At 37.6% G+C, this 23,466-nt stretch overlaps 2 protein-coding genes across 3 annotated transcripts in view; one reads left to right on the forward strand and one right to left on the reverse strand.

The window, feature by feature from the left end:
- The window catches only part of LOC130920235 (syntaxin-10-like), a 28,639-nt gene extending 11,441 nt beyond the window's left edge, over positions 1-17,198 (forward strand). For both annotated transcript variants that reach the window (XM_057843288.1, XM_057843289.1), the window contains exons 3-9: positions 1,883-1,976; positions 3,985-4,079; positions 4,657-4,719; positions 4,788-4,889; positions 10,697-10,803; positions 15,352-15,446; positions 15,514-17,198. In XM_057843288.1, the coding sequence (XP_057699271.1) occupies positions 1,883-1,976; positions 3,985-4,079; positions 4,657-4,719; positions 4,788-4,889; positions 10,697-10,803; positions 15,352-15,446; positions 15,514-15,590 (633 nt within the window). In that variant the 3' untranslated portion in view covers positions 15,591-17,198. The remainder of the gene's footprint in view (positions 1-1,882; positions 1,977-3,984; positions 4,080-4,656; positions 4,720-4,787; positions 4,890-10,696; positions 10,804-15,351; positions 15,447-15,513) is intronic.
- On the reverse strand, positions 17,197-23,439 carry wdr83os (WD repeat domain 83 opposite strand). Its single transcript, XM_057843290.1, has 4 exons — positions 23,248-23,439; positions 22,972-23,077; positions 22,326-22,423; positions 17,197-17,525 (listed from the first exon to the last, which is right to left on the reverse strand). The coding sequence occupies exons 1-4, from the start codon at positions 23,295-23,297 to the stop codon at positions 17,459-17,461; spliced, it is 321 nt and encodes a 106-aa protein (XP_057699273.1). The 5' UTR covers positions 23,298-23,439; the 3' UTR covers positions 17,197-17,458.
- Positions 23,440-23,466: the final 27 nt, after the last annotated feature.

Consider the following 23,466-nt stretch of genomic DNA (forward strand, 5'->3'; position numbering starts at 1 on the left):
TACGTTCTATTTTTAATTGCTTCAGTGTCCCAAAAACGTATTTATACATCTTTTTTTTTTTTTTTAACAAGAGGCATCTGTATATGTTCCGATCTATCTAAAATATAATGCACAAAGCTCAAAACCCATTTTAAAGCAGTAAAGCTGGCCACTGGAGGTCATTAGCGCATTTGGTAAGAACTCATCTCTGGCCAAGAAAGGAAGTGAAGAAAAATAGTCATGAAACGGAAGTTGGAGGGATCTTGTGAAGACGGGTGAGGATTTGAGAAAAATGTGGAGAACGATCGGGAAAAACAAGGCAAACCACATTGGAGGAGTGTTTTGAAAAGAAAACGGAACCATTGTCAAAGAAGGATTAAAAAAAATCTATCTTGATGAGACAGATGGTGACGTCCACAACAGCGTCAGGTTCCACACGCGTTCTGCGGAACTCATGTTGCGTTTCTCCTTAGCCCGAGGTTGAAACCGACGATGAAGATGATGAAAAAAGTGAGACCGAGCTTGAGCCGGACTCATCAGATTAGCCACGGTAGCAGCCGAGAGCCTTCCCCGTTGTTATGTGCGCAAATAGTTCAATAGTTTAGTTATGTGTAAATAAATTGTTACTTTGCGATCAAAAGCTCTATTTGTCTTGTTGTTAATCTTATTTTGTAAAAGGAAAACATTATTCAAATGTTTGGGATGTAACTAAAGCAAAAAATAGCTGTGTATAGGTCAGTTACAGTATGTTTGAAATGTATGCTTTCACAAAAAGCTCAATTTCTCCGTTTTTTCATCAGATATTGGAAAATTGCTCAAACTAAGCTATTTTCCAATGATGATTTCTAAAGAATGCAAAAAGATATGAACTAACCTTTTTTCTGCTGAAAGAAGAGAGTCTAATCTTTCTTTTGGGTTCCATGTTTATATAGCAATAGAACAGAATTTTCTGTGGGCCTTGCAAAATCAGTCAAAATCCAGTAAAACGGCCGGGAGCAAAGGGCCTTTCTCGGCTAGAGTGAATGCTTTCACAAAAAGCTCAATTTCTCCGTTTTTTCATCAGATTTTGGAAAATTGGCTGGGAGCGAAGGGCCTTGCTCCGGTGAAAATGGCTGGGAGTGAATGAGTTAAAGTAAGATTAACAACACTGGTGACGTCACAGTCTAAAAACAGCATTCGTGTGGTACGCTATTCAAACATCCAATCTTTAAGTTATGAACGTGTCCGTAGAAAGCTCATTGGCATCGGCAATGCATGTGGTGAATTTGACACATTTCAGAGAAGTGGACTATAATCATTCTTCATTGATACCAAGCATCGCGATTTCACAACAATACAAAATACAATATTCACTCATTTGAAACTGACACTTTAGCGGGGATTCGTGCGCAAGTGTGCGCAGAGCAGCGTATTTTATGTGATGGAAACTACTGCGCATTTTCGTCTCGTTCTCGTCAGACGAAAACTGACATTTGTCTCCTTATGATTTTGTCTTCCAAAACACATTTTTAACTCGTTATCATCTCGTCATCGTCATGAAAAAAGTGTTCGTTGAGGAAATATTTTCGTCATCGTGGAAGAAAACAACACTACCTGAAATTTTAAAGAATTACTTTAATGCCTCTTTAAAATACAATTAGTGTAGTAAGCAAAAGTGGTCAGCAAAAATGAGACCAGTTTAATTCCTAATGAGTATCAATTCTGTGTTGCTTTTATCCTCACTAGAATCATGAGTGTCTTCAACTAACCTACAATGTATGTTTTTGAGCTATGGGAGAAAACCTTGGTACAGCAATAGTAACACCGGAGATAATAAGCCATTAAAAATATCCAATCACACTGTTTTATGTCAACCCATGTTTGCATGGCTTTAACAATTACGAATCTATTACTATCTGTTCAGGTGAGTCGTGATGAGTTGGATTGGAGCACCAATGAGCTGCGCAACTGTCTGCGGGCCATCGACTGGGACTTGGAGGACCTTAGCGAAACCATCAGTATCCTCCATGACCGGTGTCACGTTGTCATGTTTGGAAAACAAACACAAACTTTGTACTCTTCCAGGAACCCAGCAGCTTCTAAAGGCCATGCCGACAGTAGTATAAAAGAAAAAAAAAATCCTTATGAAAAATTTTAGCTTGTTTATAAGTTGCAATTTGTGTTGAGAAAGTTATATTAGGAAGAAAAACATTTGATCAGACTACCATTAAATTTGTAAAAATATAAAAAATTCCAAATCTTTTGACAATGAATTTGCCACATTGTGTGATCCGATCATATGATTCCTATAAACTTGTCTTGAGTCATATGATTAAAAAAAAAAAAGTCAGTTTAGGAGAATATATATTTATAATATTGTATATCATACTATCACAAGAAGAAAAGGACAGTAAGTCTGAAGGAGCAGTTGTAATTTACTAAGAAAGGAATTATTACCAAATTCAATGACTTCTCGTTTCTTTGTAGCTGCTTGACTGGCTTAACGCATGGAGTTGGTCGCCATGACGACACTAGCTACATTTACATGGACAAATTCCTTAGATCAGTTTTTGGATAGAAATTATGATCGGATGCAGCGTTTTCATGGAAACAAAAAACATTGAGCCGATTAAGATTTGCGTGCTCACGCATCGCACTTTTAATCGGAACAAATTATTTTGACATAAGCAGATTGACCAAATATACCAGAAATGGTAAAAGTTAAAGAAGCCTTATTGACTTCCATGTGAACAAAACATCGCTCCGTCCATTTCTACATCAACAGACAAGGTCTACGTTATCATGTGTATTTTCCAGTTTTTCTGCCATCAAGTCTTTCAACGATTTTAAGATCTTTTAATATCTCCAGCAACGTGTTTGTTTCAGATATAGGCCAGTTCCATCTTGCGTTTGCCATGTCTTTCATTCGTTCTGTTTCCGATTAATACCAGAAACGCGTATACTGACGTCACAGACATGTGCGCCGATCGGGTTATAAATAGAGATAAATTGGCCAATATTTGGAATTTTGACGTATATCAGCATCGGCCTTTTTTTTTTTAAATCCAACCGACCGATTTGAAAAAGTCTATTTAAAACTAGGGATAGGTACTAGGGATCGCGCCGTTTTTCAGAGGCTCAAAATCGGGTGAAAAGGATCAGGTTTTTAATTAAAAAATATATACATTGTATATTTGTTATATTTTATATGTTTCTCTCCCTCATACTCGTACAGCCCCATTCTCCCTCCTGCTGCTTTTCTTTGTCAGCAGTGCACTGCGAGTTTTGCTTGTTAAAGTTAACGATGATTGATAGGTGTTGAAGCTTTGATCTTGCCAGAGAAGCTTGCCAGCGCTACCTTCAAAGATGTCGAATGTGCCAATTATGGTTTAGCTTGTCCACTCAAATCCGCTCAAGCTTCTCACTTACACAAAATGAGTTGCCACAGCAACTGTTTAACAAGTTAAACGATGATTGACGCATGCAGCACTTTGAAGTTCGCGTCACTGCCAAGATGAAACCCAAATGTCTGTCAATCATCGTTTACTGTAATAAGCAACTGCAGGACACTGCCTGGCCAACACAGAGCGGGGGGAGGGAGGGAGAGTGAGACTACGTTATCAGCTCAGGACAACTCATCTGTATTTGTTTATTTTTTTAATTGGGAAAAAAAAAATCCACTATGGACTGAGGGTGCGAAGTTTGAAGCGCGAAGTAGTGAGGTATCACTGTACTCTGATGCATTGATCTGTTAACTAGTCTTTAACACTCAAAACAAGACGGAGACAGATATTCAAGAAAAATAATCTTATCAAGACGTTATAAATTTGCAGTGCATAAACCACCCTTCTAGTTCGAAATAAAATCTTGATCGGAATGGGCTTGATCGGATCACAATATTCCAAATGGGAAACATACATGAAGCATTTTTATTCCCATCAGGCTTTTAATCTGAATAAATGTGTCTATATAAATGTAGCCAGTGACTACTTTGTTGCATGTTTTCCCCTTGACCGTACGGTGCAGGTATTGTCGAGTCAAACCCAGGAAAGTTCCGCCTGGGAGATGAGGAGCTTCAGGAAAGGAGGGACTTTGTGGAGAGAACTCGAAAATCTGTGCAGGTAAAGTCATCTCTCTAACAAAGATGATGCGATATGATCTCATGTGACACAATTCAAAGTGGAGCAAATCTACTTGATTTGATTCAGTGGGATTGATATTGCACAGCTCATTTCGAGAGAGTGTGATGCAAAGTTTTGTTGAAAGGCTGCAGCTTTTTTACAATTAGGAATGAACTTGTCGGACTGTAAAGTAGTACTTTAGTAGCTGTACTGAAGCATTTCCCTCTAAGAGATTGATCATAGGACAGAGAAGTATTTATACTGTATATACTAGTATATATATTTTTAGTATTATTTGGATTTGTGGCTTTCGTTATGCGTATTAACTTGTCATTAACTCATTGGCTGCCATTGATGGCGATTGACATCCAGTCCATTTGAATTAGGAGGGCTGACAGAGAATGAATGTTCATTTGCTGCCATCCCTCCCAGTTCAAATAGATTAGACATCTACTAGTGACAAACTAATTTAAATTTGCAGCAGAAGGATGTAAAAAAAAAAAAAAGCCACATGATTGGACGTCTGTTATTATCAATGGCACTGATAGGGTTAATATTGTTCATGTTTTCTGCGCAGGAGATGAAGGATCAATTGTCAAGTCCATCAGCTGTGGCTCAGGCAGAGAAAAAAAACAAACAGGTTGGACACTGAAGCTCATCCCAAATGAAATAGACAATGTTATCATTTACTCATTTTGTTTGTTTCAGGCGCTACTGGCTTCGTCTGTTTCGGACCGCTCGACGCAACTAGATGCCCACCTAGTTTCCGCCAATTCCAGATACATTCAAGAGCAGCAGGAGCAACAGCAGGTAGCATATGCATGCGCAGAAAAAAATTAAATATTTCGTTGAATTTTGTTTATGAAAATATCTATGCTTAGTTAATGTGTTATTGAATGTAAAATCTGTTTTTTGTTGTTGTTTGTCGAAAGTAGATGCATAGTGGTACCTCGACATACGATCGCATTTACATACGATCCTTTCGACATCTGACGTAAAACTTGACTCGCAATTTGTCTCGACATTTGATGACGTGCTTGAAATGCAACGATTTATGACTGCGTCATAATATCATTTTTTCCCCGCAAAACGGATGCACGGTGAATTTTCTTTTGAGAGAAATCAACATGGGTCCCAAGAAGGTTAGTGCAACTAGTGAAAAAAGGGAAAAAGATGACGCTTACCATTGAAATGAAGAAGGAAATGATTGAAAAATATGAATGTTGTGTGCCTATGAGTGAACTGGCTAGACAACGCAGCTCACCGGTCGCCCCCACCCCCGCCTACAACAACATAAGATGAAAAGCAAAAGTAAAAATTTCCCACTCTTAACTCACCACTCTCACGCCAGTCACACGGTGCGTTCATGAACAGCATCCAAAAAACAACTGCCATATTAGAACCCGAATCGTTACATTAATTTATTATTATTACCTGTATAATTATTAATTCGATTTATATTTATAATCAATTTGTTTTGCTATTAGTAATTGGACCTACAGTACTATTTAGGATTTAGCTTAGGTTTTTGGGCTGTGGAACAAATTAATCAAATTATAATGTATTCTTATGGGAAAATCCCGCCTGGGAAATAACCATTTCGACTTACAAACCAGATCCTGGAACAAATTAAATCCGTTTGTAGAGGTACCACTGTACAGGCAGTCCCAGGGTTATGAACGAGTTCTGTTCCTACACTGGCAACCTAACCCGAATTTCCACATAACTCGAAATTAACCCTCTAAGTATACCTAAATACCCCCTAAATCTCAAAATAACTATCCTGAAACATGTATTATACATCATATTAATAAAATTAGGTAAAAAATAAGATGCTGTACTTGCCATCAATGCTGAGAGGTGTTACTAGCCCCTTTCAGACAAAAGCTGAATTCCCGGGAGTAAATCCCGGGATTTAAACAGCGAAGGAAAAAAAACTTAGATTTTTTTCTTTTTACAGGTTCTTTTATTCTCTTAATGAACAGATGACGACACAATTTAGGAACAATAAGAAAGCAATAATTACCTAAGATATATACATTTATTAAGGAAAGAGTAATTACGTAATTATCTGGTCGACCAGGACACACCTCCCAAAGCACAACGAGATGCTTTCCAGAATAAGTGCCTTGACCTTCAAGTTCATACAGCTTATATTTGTCATTTACACAACCAGTGAAAAAAAACAGGCAAACTAAGAACAGGGCTGGGAGCAGTAGCTCCCTGCTCATATCTGTCGACAACCTTGAAATGAAAATAGTACTCTCCCCGGAATTCACAAAATAGACAAAACACAGTGCTATGGGATAAGTAATTATGTGTGACAAGGTGAAATTATATGTTTACGTGAATAAAAGGAAATATATATCTACAACGGGTAGCCCTTATGCCTGAAAGCAATTTCCCGGGTCGACGACACGGACATTAACCGGGTTACGTCCTAGTATAATGTCCGGGATTTAACCGCGACGCGGCATGTATGAAAGCAGCTGGTTAACTGCCGGGTCACAGCGCAGCGTGAATATCATGGCGGGCCGATCGTTATTTCCTCTTTCTTCGCACTAAGACGAAAATCTGCGCACTACATTATAAGGCGCAGTAACATTAGTGGTAGTGGTGGTTTTGGTTGCGTTATGCATCCACTAGATGGAGCGGTGATAAGGGGAATGCCATGCCATGATTAACCAATATTGATCCATATATAAGGCGCATCCGATTATAAGTAAATTGAAGGCTTTTAGTTACATCTTATAGTGCGGGAAATACAACATGTATGGTTTGTGTAAAAGAAGAATATTATATTTTATTCAGAAAAAAATAATCTCTCATACCAAATGTACCATGAAAAAAAAGGTAATTATTTTTACTGTACCTTTGTTCTGGCTGTGAATTGTTGGCTCATGTTCTTGGTTTAAAAAATTCAAATAAAAAGATGTATACAAAAAATACATATATATATATAAATAAATAAATATATATATATATATATATATATATATATATATATATATATATATATATATATATATATATATATATACATACATACATACAGTGCCTTGCAAAAGTATTCGGCCCCCTTGAATCTTGCAACCTTTCGCCACATTTCAGGCTTCAAACATAAAGATATGAAATTTAATTTTTTGGTCAAGAATCAACAACAAGTGGGACACAATCGTGAAGTGGAACATTTATTGGATAATTTAAACTTTTTTAACACATAAAAAACTGAAAAGTGGGGCGTGCAATATTATTCGGCCCCTTTACTTTCAGTGCAGCAAACTCACTCCAGAAGTTCAGTGAGGATCTCTGAATGATCCAATGTTGTCCTAAATGACCGATGATGATAAATAGAATCCACCTGTGTGTAATCAAGTCTCCGTATAAATGCACCTGCTCTGTGATAGTCTCAGGGTTCTGTTTAAAGTGCAGAGAGCATTATGAAAACCAAGGAACACACCAGGCAGGTCCGAGATACTGTTGTGGAGAAGTTTAAAGCCGGATTTGGATACAAAAAGATTTCCCAAGCTTTAAACATCTCAAGGAGCACTGTGCAAGCCATCATATTGAAATGGAAGGAGCATCAGACCACTGCAAATCTACCAAGACCCGGCCGTCCTTCCAAACTTTCTTCTCAAACAAGGAGAAAACTGATCAGAGATGCAGCCAAGAGGCCCATGATCACTCTGGATGAACTGCAGAGATCTACAGTTGAGGTGGGAGAGTCTGTCCATAGGACAACAATCAGTCGTACACTGCACAAATCTGGCCTTTATGGAAGAGTGGCAAGAAGAAAGCCATTTCTCAAAGATATCCATAAAAAGTCTTGTTTAAAGTTTGCCACAAGCCACCTGGGAGACACACCAAACATGTGGAAGAAGGTGCTCTGGTCAGATGAAACCAAAATTGAACTTTTTGGCCACAATGCAAAACGATATGTTTGGCGTAAAAGCAACACAGCTCATCACCCTGAACACACCATCCCCACTGTCAAACATGGTGGTGGCAGCATCATGGTTTGGGCCTGCTTTTCTTCAGCAGGGACAGGGAAGATGGTTAAAATTGACGGGAAGATGGATGCAGCCAAATACAGGAACATTCTGGAAGAAAACCTGTTGGTATCTGCACAAGACCTGAGACTGGGACGGAGATTTATCTTCCAACAGGACAATGATCCAAAACATAAAGCCAAATCTACAATGGAATGGTTCAAAAATAAACATATCCAGGTGTTAGAATGGCCAAGTCAAAGTCCAGACCTGAATCCAATCGAGAATCCGTGGAAAGAGCTGAAGACTGCTGTTCACAAACACTCTCCATCCAACCTCACTGAGCTCGAGCTGTTTTGCAAGGAAGAATGGGCAAGAATGTCAGTCTCTCGATGTGCAAAACTGATAGAAACATACCCCAAGCGACTTGCAGCTGTAATTGGAGCAAAAGGTAGCGCTACAAAGTATTAACGCAAGGGGGCCGAATAATATTGCACGCCCCACTTTTCAGTTTTTTATTTGTTAAAAAAGTTTAAATTATCCAATAAATTTTGTTCCACTTCACGATTGTGTCCCACTTCTTGTTGATTCTTGACAAAAAATTAAAATTTTATATCTTTATGTTTGAAGCCTGAAATGTGGCGAAAGGTTGCAAGGTTCAAGGGGGCCGAATACTTTTGCAAGGCACTGTGTATATATATATATATATATATATATATATATATGTGTGTGTGTGTGTGTGTGTATGTGTATACACTCACCGGCCACTTTATTAGGTACACCTGTCCAACTGCTCGTTAACACTTAATTTCTAATCAGCCAATCACATGGCGGCAACTCAGTGCATTTAGGCATGTAGACATGGTTTAAGACAATCTCCTGCAGTTCAAACCGAGCATTAGTATGGGGAAGAAAGATGATTTGAGTGACTTTGAACATGGCATGGTTGTGCCAGAAGGGCTGGTCTGAGTATTTCAGAAACTGCTGATCTACTGGGATTTTCACGCACAACCATCTCTAGGGTTTACAGAGAATGGTCCGAAAAAGAAAAAATATCCTGTGACTGGCAGTTCTGTGGCGGAAATACCTTGTTGATGCCAGAGGTAAGAGGAGAATGGCCAGACTGGTTCAAGCTGATAGAAAGGCAACAGTGACTCAAATAACCACCCGTTACAACCAAGGTAGGCAGAAGATCATCTCTGAACAAACAGTACGTCGAACTTTGAGGCAGATGGGCTACAGCAGCAGAAGACCACGCCGGGTGCCACTCCTTTCAGCTAAGAACAGGAAACTGAGGCTACAATTTGCACAAGCTCATCGAAAATGGACAATAGAAGATTGGAAAAACGTTGCCTGGTCTGATGAGTCTCGATTTCTGCTGCGACATTCGGATGGTAGAGTCAGAATTTGGCGTCAACAACATGAAAGCATGGATCCATCCTGCCTTGTATCAACGGTTCAGGCTGGTGGTGGTGGTGTAATGGTGTAGGGAATATTTTCTTGGCACTCTTTGGGCCCCTTGGTACCAATTGAGCATCGTTGGAACGCAACAGCCTACCTGAGTATTGTTGCTGACCAAATCCATCCCTTTATGACCACAATGTACACAACTTCTGATGGCTACTTTCAGCAGGACAATGCGCCATGTCATAAAGCCTGAATCATCTCAGACTGGTTTCTTGAACATGACAATGAGTTCACTGTACTCAAATGGCCTCCACAGTCACCAGATCTCAATCCAGTTGAGCATCTTTGGGATGTGGTGGAACGGGAGATTCGCATCATGGATGTGCAGCCGACAAATCTGCACCAACTGTGTGATGCCATCATGTCATTATGGACCAAACTCTCTGAGAAATGCTTCCAGCACCTTGTTGAATCTATGCCACGAAGAATTGAGGCAGTTCTGAAGGCAAAAGGGTGTCCAACCTGTTACTAGCATGGTGTACCTAATAAAGTGGCCGGTGAGTGTATATGTGTGTATATGTATGTGTGTATATGTATGTGTATATATATATATATATATATATATATATATATATACACACACATCTATAGGCCTACTGTATATGACCAAAAAAGTCTATGCACTATTTGAAAAATACTTTTTGCAAGCATTTAGAAAAGTGCATTTTACAAAAATGTAGTTGAAATTTGTTACAAGAACCAGTCATAACTAATATTGCACAATGCAATATCAAAATTTGTAATAAGATGAAAGAATAAGGTTAAAATGTTTTGGTTTTCGGAACATGAAGTGTTTATTGTATGATGAAGTTGAAATTACGTAATGTGGAAAACCATTTGTCATCTTGGCTGAAATACAAGTCTGACATGCTGATACGCAGTTCCTGGGCAACACAAGTATTCCAACTAGTGTCGAGTGGTACCACCTTTCTTTTTTTGTGTCATATTTAATGATGACATCATGCCTTAAATATCTTAAACTGTTGCGGTTTTAGTAGGGAAACCCCATGTCTTGTTCACTCCTTGGAAGACTTGACCAATGTGTCATTTAAACTTCTATTGCGTACTATTAAGTCTTTTTAAAATACAATTCAATGTAACTGGAGCGTTTGTGCAACAAAAAACACTCACATGTGGACTGTGTGGCTTTGTGTTGTCCAGCTGATCATGCAGGAGCAGGACGATCATCTGGAGCTTGTGTCAGGAAGCATTCGGGTTCTTAAAGACATGTCTGGACGTATCGGGGATGAACTTGACGAGCAGGCCGTGTGAGTCCACCTCACACTTAGGCATCCCTACTTTTTAATTCATTTCATGACGATGCAGTTTCAATTCTTTGGACAGCGATACAATACATTCCGATATTAAAAACTACCTTGATTCGATACAGTAGCCTTCAAACAATGTATTGATCCAGACAGATTTATTGTTACACTCTCACCAATTAGCTTTTGTCAAGAGTCCCAAATCATAACTAAAATAATGAGAATTAATAATCAGTAGAACATGGGTTAGTTTGACCCAAATGTTGACACTTCTCCAAGAAACGCTACTGTGGGCAGATCTCATATGTAAAACGGTGCCATCTGTTGGCAGTTTTGGACCAGTAAACTTGCTTCTTGCGTCCATTTATTTTTTTGACATTTTGTGTCATCCCATCTGTCCCATTTGCTTACGAGCCCCCAACAACCTTGTGAATTTGAAACTCAATTTATATAGCTCTCCCACAACAGTTGCAGCTGTGCCAAAGCCGTTGACACAAGAATAATACATTCGTAAATAGCCAAACTGTATTCCACAGTTTTGTGATTAAAAAATAAATACAATGGATTACGTTGCAAGAAAAAGTCTTATAGAAAAGTTTTTTTGAAAACAAACAATCCCACTTTAATGAGAATGAAGTCATAATTGTGCACAAGAACAGTGGTAATATTTCAACCAATCTTTCAAGTCCAAATTTTGGGAGAATAAAATCACAATTTTGTGCAATAAAAACATTTTCCGAAAAGTCACAATTTTACAAGAAAGTCACATGGATAAACATTTGTTTGCCATGAACCAAACTTTGAAAAAAATCACACATTTTTTATCCTGCTTTTTAAATAGTCATGTTTCAAGTAAAATAAATTCTATTTTACTCAGATTAAATACACACTGTTGTGTGCAGAACATTTTATCAATACATACAGTAGAAGTGTGACAATATATCTGAAAGATGATATATCGCGATACTATGTAGCCCAAAAGGTTATAGTGCTGCAACGATTAATCGATTAACTCGAGTGATTCGATTAGGAAAAAAAGATTCTAGTTAAATTTTGCTGCTTCGAGTATTCGTTTCATTAAAGTGGCATTGTAATGGTGTGACTTGGGTGGATACGCTGCCTTATGACATAACTCATTTCACACGGCTGAATCCAGCTGCTCCCTGTTAAGACCGACATAAGCTAAAGTTTTTGTTTGAGCTAATGTTTTTTTAATGCATTCGTAATTTAGTTTATAGGTATATTTAGCCATTTTTTTTGTGGGAATATGTGTTCGAACCATTTAAGAGCATTGTACAAAAAAAACAAAACAAAAAAAAAAAGCTTTGAAGCTAGCGGACTTTTGCTATTTAACTTAGCGAATTGTTCTTTTGTTGTTCTTAGATTAAATTGTTTTATACCGTTTGAGGCTCAGCTCAGGTATTTTAATTTTTTGTGTTCCTCATCCGATTATGCGATTATTTGAACTAACTAGTTCATCAATTAATTGACAATTAAAATAACCGATAGCTGCAGTCCTAAAAGGTCCCACCAAAAAAACGATATATCGTTTTGAAAAGGTGACACTTTTTAAGTATGGTGTCTGCATTAGCTCACTGGCTGCCATTGACGGCATGAGACATCTAATTCATTTTGACTGGATTGGACGTTTAGCGCCGTCAGTGGCGCGCTAACCAGATCATTCACAGTCAGTCTTTTGTGGGCATTTACAGGTCAGTTTCTGCTCATTATAGGGCATGTACAGGTTACTTCCTGTTGACTTTGAGTAACTTCCCATTTATTTGGGGACATTCTTTAGTCAATTCATTTCCAGTAACCCAAAATCAACAGGAAGGGGCTTGAAAATACCCCCAAATTAACAGGAAATGACCCATAAATGCCAGAAAAGAAAGTGACCAAAAGTCAACAGGAAATGACATGAAATGCCCCAAAATGAACTCATTGCCTGGAACTGACAGACAGAGACGTCCTATCCATTTGAACCATTTGATTTGTTCATTCGCTGTCATCCTTCCCTCTTCAAACGGATTGGACATCCATTAGAGATAAACTCACTCCAATTCACAGAAGAAGGATGAAAATAGCTTGTTTTTCCTGTTTGTTAGTTGTTTTGTAGAACATCCGGGAATGATTTCCTGACCAATGAATCGAGAATTGTTGTATTGCTGTATTGTGAGATCATCATTATGGTGAGCCTAGTATCGCAAATTTAGGATGTCCCGATCGCATACTTTTGCACCCGAGTCACCTGATTTTGAGAATTGGCGTATACAGAGTCCTGATCCGCAACCGAAAAAAAGGTTTTGAACAAAGTTCCAAACATGTTACTTTCCCATCGTGCCACCTTCATAATGTGAAATTTTTTTAGAAAAATGCTCATCTTTATTAAATGCTTCATTGAGTCCACTCAAATCCGCTACTGAGAAGCCTCTCACACAATGAGTTGCCACAGCACACTTATGCAAGTTTAACAATGATTGACACATTTGTGCCTTTGATCGTAGAGCTACAAACCTATCACTCATTGTTAACTTTAAATACCAAACACAAGCTGGACAGTTTGGCCGCACTGCTTAGCAGGAGGGAGGCTGAGGCGCTGTACGAGCATGAAGCAGAAAAAACGATTTTTTAACATTTTAAAACCCAATTCTTTTCACCTGATTATAATCCTCTAAAAATGGCGCGATCGGCCGGATTTCCAATCTTATAATCGAATCAGGACATCCCTATCGCGTATCGTATCGTGGCATACCCAGAGGTTTCCACAGCTAACATACAGTACATTTTAAGAATCAAGTAATTTTGTGTGGCATAGCTTGATATTATGAGAAAAATACCGTAATTTTCGGACTATAAGGCGCACCTGCCTATAAGCAGCCAGCCACCAAATTTGGCACGAAAACATCATTTGTTCATAGATAAGCCAAACTGAATTATAACCCGCAGCTGTCCTCACTGTATAATGGCATATTTACACCAAAATATATTAACCAGTAACTTTATTTGACAGCGGCATCATACGACTGACATAAGACCAAATGAACCACCATGAAGCTTTGAACCGATTGGCTGCAAAACCTAATTTATTCAAGAAGCATCATTTGGCCATAACTGCTCCCTTGGGTTAGACAGTCAACCTCTGCTGCCACCTGCTGTCAACACTATTGTTGTCCAACATGCCGCCTAGCATGCATTGCAGCGCTACAGAAACAATAACAGTCAAAATTCATCTTCTGTGCTAATTTATTCTTCAGTTACTGTTCCAGTTGTTTCATTAATTGCTAGTTATGGTATTCGGTAACACTTTATTTTACAGTAGCGCAATAAGACTGTCATTAGACAATCATAATTATGATATGACACCATCATGAGCATTAATGAATGCTCACAACAGATATAATTTAGTGTTATCCGGAAAATTATCTCACTTGTCAATGGATGTAAAAGATTTCAAGCTGGACATAAATGAAGTTAGTGACATAATTGGCCAGATGACACTGAATGACATCTGTCATAAGCATTCAGTAATGCCTATGATAGTGTTATGTAGGAGTGGGAACCTTTTGGTACCTCGTGATACGATATGATTTGCGATACAAAGCTCATGATAACGATGATCTGACGATATAGCGATACAACGATTTTCGATACTTTGGTCAGGAAATCATTCTAGGATATTCTATAAACAACCAATAAACAGAAAAACAAGCTTCTGTTGTGAATTGGAATGAGTACATAATTAGTAGACGTTCAATCCATTTGAACTTTCGTTCATTCGCTGCCATCCCTCCTACTTCAACCGGATTAAACGTCTATGGCCGTCAGTGGCGGCCAATGCCAGGCAATGAGTAATTTTGGGCCATTTAAGGTCATTTACCTATTGATTTTCAGTTACTTCCTGTTGATTTTGGAGTATTTTATGGGTCACTTGCTGTTTATTTTGCGTTGCAGAACAGGAAGTGACCTGGGAATCACCCAAATGAAATGGCAGTGACTCAAACTCAACAGGAAATGACCTGTAAATGCCCTAAAATGAAATGCAAGTGACCTGTAAATGTCCCGAAAATCGGACCGAATGACTGAATGCTCTGGTTTTGAATGAACGAACGTTCCCAGTCTAAATGGATTGGGCGTCGAGCACAGTCAATGGCTGCCTTTTTTTTTTTAAATGTCTTTATAATTGACACCTTTTTAAAACGGTATCTCGATTCTTGACAGGAGCATATCAATAACCTTTTGGGATACAAAGTATCATGATATATCAACATTTCGATATTTTGTCACACCCCTAGTGTTACCTATTAACCCAAATAAATCAATAAATAAACTGCACCTGACTATAAACCACAGGATTAAAAAGGAAGGAAAAAAGTAGCGGAAAATTATGGTACATCATTTTCTCTAGTAGTCCTCATTCGGCAAAAAAGCATTTACACGTGAGATAAAGTACTAACATTCTCAATAATGGCCTAACTTTGCTTGAAAATATAATAAATTTCTGAGATTAATGTCCAAATTGCAATTGTTTCACATTTTCACCCTTCCTTTCAGCATTTTGGGGGACTTCGCTGAGGAAATGGACCAGACGTCGTCCCGTATGGACTCTGTGCTCAAGAAGCTTGAGAAAGTCTCTCACATGACAAGCAGTACGTTACACGCACGCACACGTACACACAAACGCACATTGTGAACACATCCTATGTTTGGGGGCAGGTCGGCGTCAGTGGTGCGCCATCGCCGTGCTGGTTGCCATTTTGATCGTCGTCCTTATCCTCTTCTTCGCCCTCTGACGCCGGTGACTACTAAGCTCTTCTTGATACCCCCCAACACGAAAAGGACCTGCCACGTTTTTTTTACCCCTGGACTCAAAGACTAATGTCCGGCATGGCTTGAACACGCAAGGTCCACATTTAGGTTTTGACCAACTATAATAAGTTGGGGGCACTGTGGTAAGCAAACGCCACACGCCATCACAGGACAGCATACGATTTTTGGTCGGGGAGGAAAAGCTATTACGACGTAATAAATATAATTATTACGTTAATAGTCGTAATAATGTGAGGTTAAAAAAATCCAAGAATGCTACCGAGAAAAGATTTTATCAGGTTAAAATCTGAATATTCGAGGAACTGCTAAATGATAGAATTTTTAGAGGAATTATTTCCTTTGAAAAGTCACGATCATGAGGCCAAAAAAAAAGTAAAAAGTCAAAATAGTGTAACTTTTTTGTTGTTGTTGTTGTTAAGGATGAAATCTTCCTCAAAAAAGTACAAAAAACATTAATAACAAAAAGTATATTGTTCATGCAACAAAAAATTATTATGTTTTATGTGTGAACGCCTTAACAAGTGAACAGAAATTGTAAAAGTTTTGGAAAAAAAACAAAGGTCTGAATTTTTTAAAAGGTTTTGTTAACAGAAATAACCTGGAATGGTACAGAGTTGTCATTATTTTACAAAAAAGGACAACATTTATAACAAGTCAAAACATTAGCGCAACTGTTTAATGGCAAAGAAATAAAAAATATTCCAGGTTTTTTTTTCCCATAAAGTATTAATTTTACAACTAAGTTGTGATATAACTGTAGTCATATGGTATTCTGGAAAATCTTTTTTTTTTTAGCAAAACATTATGAGCAAACAATATTTGACAAGTCCTCATTTTAATTTTAATTATGTATAAAATATATTTTAAAAATCCGATTTATAAGAATGGGGTGAGACGACGGCTCACCTCATTGAAATTGTGTGTTGAGAATCTTAATGTACTTCTTGATTGTGACTATTGTTACCAAACACATCCGTGTTAGTGTACTTGGGAGGTTTTTTTTTTTTCCGTCCTTGATGCCTTAAATCTATTTTTCTACATTTGTTAAGTAACGTGATGTCACCAAAGTGTGCGAGTCATCGCAGCTCTTGTACATGTTTGTAGGCCTGCCACGATAACCATATAGATTCATCGTCTGATATATAAAAGGGCCAACGATGTTTTTTTTTTTTTAATTACATGTGACATTAACTCATTAGCTGCCATTGACGGTGACAGACATTGGCAAATGTTCATTCGCTGCCAACCCTCCCGCTTCAAATGGATTGGACATCAACTGGTGATAAACTCATTTGAATTCATACGATGAAAAGAGCCACATCATTGGACGTCTATCATCGTCAATGGCACTGAAAGAGTTCATTCATTTGTGCTTCCTTGCCCTCTGTAAACCAACAAGCTCTCGACAATATTGTTTCAACAGCTCATTATGTAGAAGGTCGACGGTACATCAAGTCCTTGAGCCTTATTTTAGGCCGTGACGTCGGGTTAATGGGCAGTCTTTGTTTTGATATTTTTTTGACACGGTTCAAATGTTGAAAAAAATATATTAAAAACTTGTAAGCATCATAGTCTTTGGCCCTTTATTTTTTTATTTCAAAAGCCCAAATCCAGCTTCAAACCTGTATTTTTATTCCATGAATTGACCAAAGCTTATTTATTCATTTTGTACTACTTTTTTTTATTAATTTGCACAATCTGGAAAACATTAAAAAAAAAAGATTAAAAAGATTCAGCCATCTTGGCATCCAGTTCGGCTCGGTTTCTTTGACTTCCCGTGCGGTAGTTTGTATCTGTCGTGGCTCCCAATTGGACCATCTGGCATCATTTGTCACCACGGAGGTGACATGGGCTGAGGGTTCTGAAGGTAGGACATGACCACAGCAGAGATGGACAGCCTGCGCATTGAAGGAAACCGGCATCATGATTGACTGTGTTCATGATGCGTATGTTAAAAATGATCCAACACTTATATTACAGAAGTAAACAAAAGTGGTATAGCCTCTGACAAAAGGTACAAATGACTTAATTTGTTGTGTTTTCGATTTGACTCAATCGGTGCAGTATCTTTTTCCCCACTTCCCTATTTTTTTTCAATAAAATTGCTACTTTTTGTCTATGGAAAGTTGTAACTTTTCAAGAATTGCAGAAAAAAAACTTTCTGGTAGCTACTATTACAATGTTTGTTTTTTTTAAGCAATATCTACCTTAATCAGAAAAACTATTGAATTCTGATCCTGGTTGGTTTAAATATACAGTGAACAATATACAGGGTGTCCCCTAAAAAAATGTATACCGTAATTTTCGCACTATAAGGCACACATGACAATAAGCCGCCACCCACCAAATTTGACCTGCATTTGTTCATAGATATGCCACACTGGACTATTAGGCACAGATTTCCTCACTGTATTATGGGATATTTACACCAAAAGATATTAACTGGTAACACTATTTGAAAGTGCCATCATAAGACCAAATGAACCACCATGAAGCTTTGATCCAATTGTCTGCAAATCTTCATTGCTTCAATAAGCTTCATTTGGCCATCACTGTTCTCTTGGAAGAGACAGTCAACCTCTGCTGCCACTGCTGTCAACACGTTGTCCATCATGCATCCTAGCATGCATTGCAGCACTACAGATGTAAAAATCAAAATACATGTTCTGTGCTCATTTCTTCAGTTACTGTTCTAGTTGTTTCATTAATTGCTAGTTATGGAATTTGAAACACTTTATTTGACACTGGTGCCATAAGACCATCATAATTATGACATGACACTGCCATGAGCATTAACGAATGCTTATAAAAGACATCAATTTGTGCCATCCGGCAAATTATCTCACTTTTGAATGGATGTAAAAAATCCCGCTGGACATAAAAGGAGTTACCAACGTAATTTTACGGATGACACTTAATGACATCTGTCATAAGCATTCATTAATGCCCATGATAATGTCATGTCATAATTATGATGGTCTTATGGCAGTCTTATGACGCCACTGTCAAATAAAGTGTTACCTATTAACCCAAATAAATAAACAAGCCACACCAGGCTATAAGCCGCAGAATTCAAAATGAAGGAAAAAAGTAGCAGCTTATAGTCCGAAAATTACGGTACTCCCTTTTACAGCTAATAACTTGACAGGTTCACACTTGACTGCTGCCATCATTGATTCAATGGGTTTAATTAACAAAACAATCCATAGACAATTTGGCTACCAACTGCTAAAGAATATAAACAGTACATTTTTTGGGACACCCTGTAAATACTGTATACTAGTATATACCATACAAATTAAAAATTATAATGCAATAATTTTACATTACATGTATTCTTTTTAATGAAAATAAAAATCCAGGATATAAACAATATACTGTAATTTTCGGACTATAAGGCAGACCTGTCTATAAACCGCCGCCCACTATATTTCACATTAAAACATTTGTTCAAAGATAAGCCGCACAGGACTATAAGCCACAGCTGTTCTTTCTGTATTATGGCATATTTACACCAAAGGATATCAACCGGCCACACTATTTGTCACAGGCGTCATAAAACTGTCATAAGACAGTCATAATTCTGACAAGACACTGTCGTAGGCATTACTGAATGCTTACGACAGATGTGACTGTCATCTGGCAAATTATCTCACTTTTGAATGGATTTAAAAGATCCGAGCTGGACATTAATGGAGTAGGTGACAAAAATTACAGGATGACACTTAATGACAACTGTAATAAGCGTTTGTTAATGCCCATGACAGTCTTGTGATGCTGCTCTCAAATAAAGTGTTACCTATTAACCCAGATAAATCGACAAACACTGGACTATAAACTGCAGGATTCAGAATGAGGGGAAAAAAGTAGCGGCTTATAGTCCCAATATCACTGTATCTTAAAATAGACATATTTTACATGTGATACACTGTATATTTTTATATTACACAGAGATTTGAAAAGAATGACTCCCTGCACTGCAAAATTATCCTTTACCTGCCAGTTATCTTATTTTTATTTATTTATTATTTATTTTACTATTTAAAGTGATTTCATTATTTGTTTTCTTAACTAAAATGTACATTTTTTCCACGTGAAATACAGTATATAAAAATATTCTTAGATATTTGGGGGGGGGGGGGTGAAAGCATCCTGCTTTTTCTACAAAACATTTCTGTCTCAAAAAAATTACAAGCACTTTCTACCCCCACAGAAAATATCAAATTATTACTTTCTTCCTGATAAAGTTACCATTTTTCCAACATATTTTGTAGTACTTCACTAAAAAAATCATTTTTTTAGGGGGAAAAAAAAAACCTTCTAAAGAAATGAATCTATTCACCATAAATGACAACTTTAATACCTAAAAAAACAACCTAAACCTCAAGAGAATAAAATTACGAGTTATGACTCTTGTAAAAGTGCTAATTTGTGAATAATAAATACATACATTTTCTCAAAGTGTTGCCATTTCTTGAAAACAAACTTAATATGACCTTGAACTTTTTACTCCATTGGTAACCTTTTAGGGCTATTATCTCATTCACTCCCAGCAATTTTTGATGATTTTGAATTCAAGCGCCACAGAATAATGTGTTCTATGGCTACATGAACACAGAACTTTCCTCATAAAGAAAAAAGTTTCTCTTTTTCGTTCTTTATTTGTGCGCAATTCAGTGTGACAACATTCTTTATATTAGTGCTGCCACGATTAATCAATTAACGCAAGTAATTTGATTACTTGCCCTGTAGTGGCAACAGTGAATATGCTATAACTTGTCTAACATGGCTGAATCCAGCTGCTCCCAGTTAAGACAAACATAAGTTTTTGTTCTAGCTAATATGTTTGTTGATGCATTAGTTTTTTTTTAGTTTAGAAGTATACTTAGCAGCTTTTTGTAGGAATATGTGTTTGAACAAATTGTTAAGAGCATTGTAAACAGAAATGTTAGCATTTTATAGCACTTAAGATAGCGGACTTTGCTATGTAAGTTAGCCAAATTGTTCTTTTGTTGTACTTAGAGCTTCATTTATTTATTTTTTTGTATCGTTTGAGGCTAGGCTCAGGTATTTTATTTTTAAATGCATTTATTGCTCGTGTCAAATGAAAGCGGATTTCTGCATGACTTCTGTTTGAAGACACTCAGCAATTTTGTGTTTGCATTTAATGCTCTTTTGAAAGTCTCATCTCAGCAAGCCAAAATAAATATTACTGCAACAGGCATGAAAATGGGTCAGTGGTTAAACAGGTGAGAAGGGTGTGGAGGAAATATGTTCCGGTACACTGTACAACTATAGGGCTGTCCCAAACGACTAATTTCCTCCCGATTAGTCAGCCGACTATTTTTACGATTATTATATATTATTATTATATAATATATTATTATTAAACTATTTTTATTTTTCCCTTTTTTTCCTTTTTTTTTTTTTTTTTTTTAACTAATTTAGCACTGAAATTTTTGATGACAATTATTAATTTACAAAAACATTTTGGAACACTTAAATTCCTTATTAAAGTACAAATAAACACGTAAATTACAACAATAAATCACAAATAAACAATGAGGTCGATTGCTGATAGCAATAACTAGTGAAAAAGGATGGAATGAACATTTCTGACATTTTTTTAAAGATTAAATATGCCAACTTTTGCCTGCAATAAATCTGTTAAGCTTAGTTTCAGCTAGCTATTTTCTTCTGATATCTGAGTAAAATTTACTTGAATCACTGGCGGATAATTTCACTTATTAGTAGATTTTCACTAAAAACAAGGGAATTAGTCCCCTCCCCACATACAGTTTTAAGGAGGTGTTTTTTTCTAAATTACCTGTATAACTGAAGTCATTATACAATGCAAATAAAGTTGCTTAAAAGTTGGTGGGGAAAATTTGAGCATTCTGAAAAGTTGGTAGTGTGATGTCCCTACCGTCCTATGCAAACCTACGCCCTTCCAATAAACTTCTGTGAAAGGCACTGCTGTCTCATATGCTATCAGCACTAAAGCACATACGTATGCACGCATGCGCGCGGGGATAAGACGCAGCCATGAAAATTATCGCCCTCATTTTTATTTACCGTGCAATAAATGGACTATTGCATATCGCGACAGGCTTAGCAACTTCAATAAAACATCTTTAGTTAGTTCGATGTACTAACGAAGCTAGCGGAAGGACACTGGTTGGGTGTCTGCCCTCCATTAGCTCTCTGATTGGTTGGCTTTAGACACGTTAGTAGCGTGTGCTCAACTGAGCGCGCAGAGAAAAAGAAACTGACAAGCGCAGGAGTCGAGAAATTTCGAGAAAAATCCATTTTTGCTCGCTCGGAATAGAGGCAGCAATATAACGCCATACAGTATGTGCCGCTTTCCCCGCTTGCATACCAAGCGTCCGACATTAAAAACTCCCGACCCCCCCGGCCCCCTTTAAAAAATTTACTCCTCGGATCTACACAATTCATGTAGGTCACCCTTTTTTACTTCAAAACGGCAAATTTCGCCAAAAGGTGAGAGATTTTCATGCCTGCTGCAAGCATAAACACTTGTTTTTTGTTTTTTTTTACATATCCTAAAATTTATTCTGCAATATTTGTAATCCGATTACTCAATTATTCAAACTAATCGATAGATCAATCGATTACCTAAATAATCGATAGCTGCAGCCCGAGTTTATATGTCTTTCATAGTGATGTCTTTCACTTACATGAAGCTACTCATCATCTGTTTCGTGTCCTCAGAGCTTCTGGAGTTGGCGAAGCTGATGAAGGAGCAGTAGACAGCGATCCAGGCACACCACTTCAACTAAAAGGTAAAACATAAAATCACTGACAAGTAGATTTCTTTAATCTGTTGCCATTGTGTGTGTGTCTACAAGCATGAGTGTGTGTGTGTATACGTGCATGTGTCATGAAAATTTGGTCTTTTCACAGGTTCTTTAAATCTCTTCATGAACAGGAGATGATGACACACAACTCAGCAACAAAATGAAAGCAGTAATCACCTAAGCTAAATACATTTATTGAGACATTAGCAATCAAAAGCTGACCAGCAAGTAATGGTGGCCCTTGTGCCTTTGAGAAGATTCAGTCTCAACCTTCCAACGCATACACTTTTTTCTTATTCCAAATGCGAACAGGCAGGCACCCATGTTAACCCATGAAGTGGCTCACAAGCAAGTGGAATTTTACTAGCAGCTATGTTAATGTTCTCTGCTTTGACCTTGCTTCAGAGAAGAAGCTGAGAGCTGCACTCTCATCTTATCAAAATTAAGTCAGAGAAATAAACTTTATCGAAATGAATATATCAAGTAAAATGAACAAATATATGGGAATACATATCTCCATAGTCACCTTAAGCATCAGTCCACACATGCTGAAGATCATGCCCAGCAGGTTCATGTAGTCAGGAGTGGGATCCTCTAATGTGGGGTTGGCCTCCGTGGTGGGGGGCTTGTACCTGTAAGACATTTTAACTGTGTCATGGGTTGTTGCGTCCATGTCATGTCACATTCAATTTTCACAAATCTCAGCCGACACTTGTAATCGCTTTAGTTTAGGACAGCACATTAGCCACCGGTCAAGCTGTCGTGCCAGTGACGAGAGGGTTTATTAACATAAAAAACTCACCGCAGTATCTTATTTTGTCTCCTAGGATCCGCCATATTGTTAGAGGACATAGTGTGCACGAAAAATGTGAAATATCGATTCTGTTAGGAAGTTTGACGCGGACTCAAATTGAGTTTATCGTACATGCCTGAATGGGCTTTCTCTAAGTGGGAGGAATTTCCTGTGTTCTTCAAAGTGAAAGTATTCACCACGAATAGCGTCAATATTTCAATGGGAAGA

Source organism: Corythoichthys intestinalis, chromosome 8 (assembly GCF_030265065.1).
Source record: "Corythoichthys intestinalis isolate RoL2023-P3 chromosome 8, ASM3026506v1, whole genome shotgun sequence".
Classification (NCBI taxonomy): Eukaryota; Metazoa; Chordata; class Actinopteri; order Syngnathiformes; family Syngnathidae; genus Corythoichthys; species Corythoichthys intestinalis.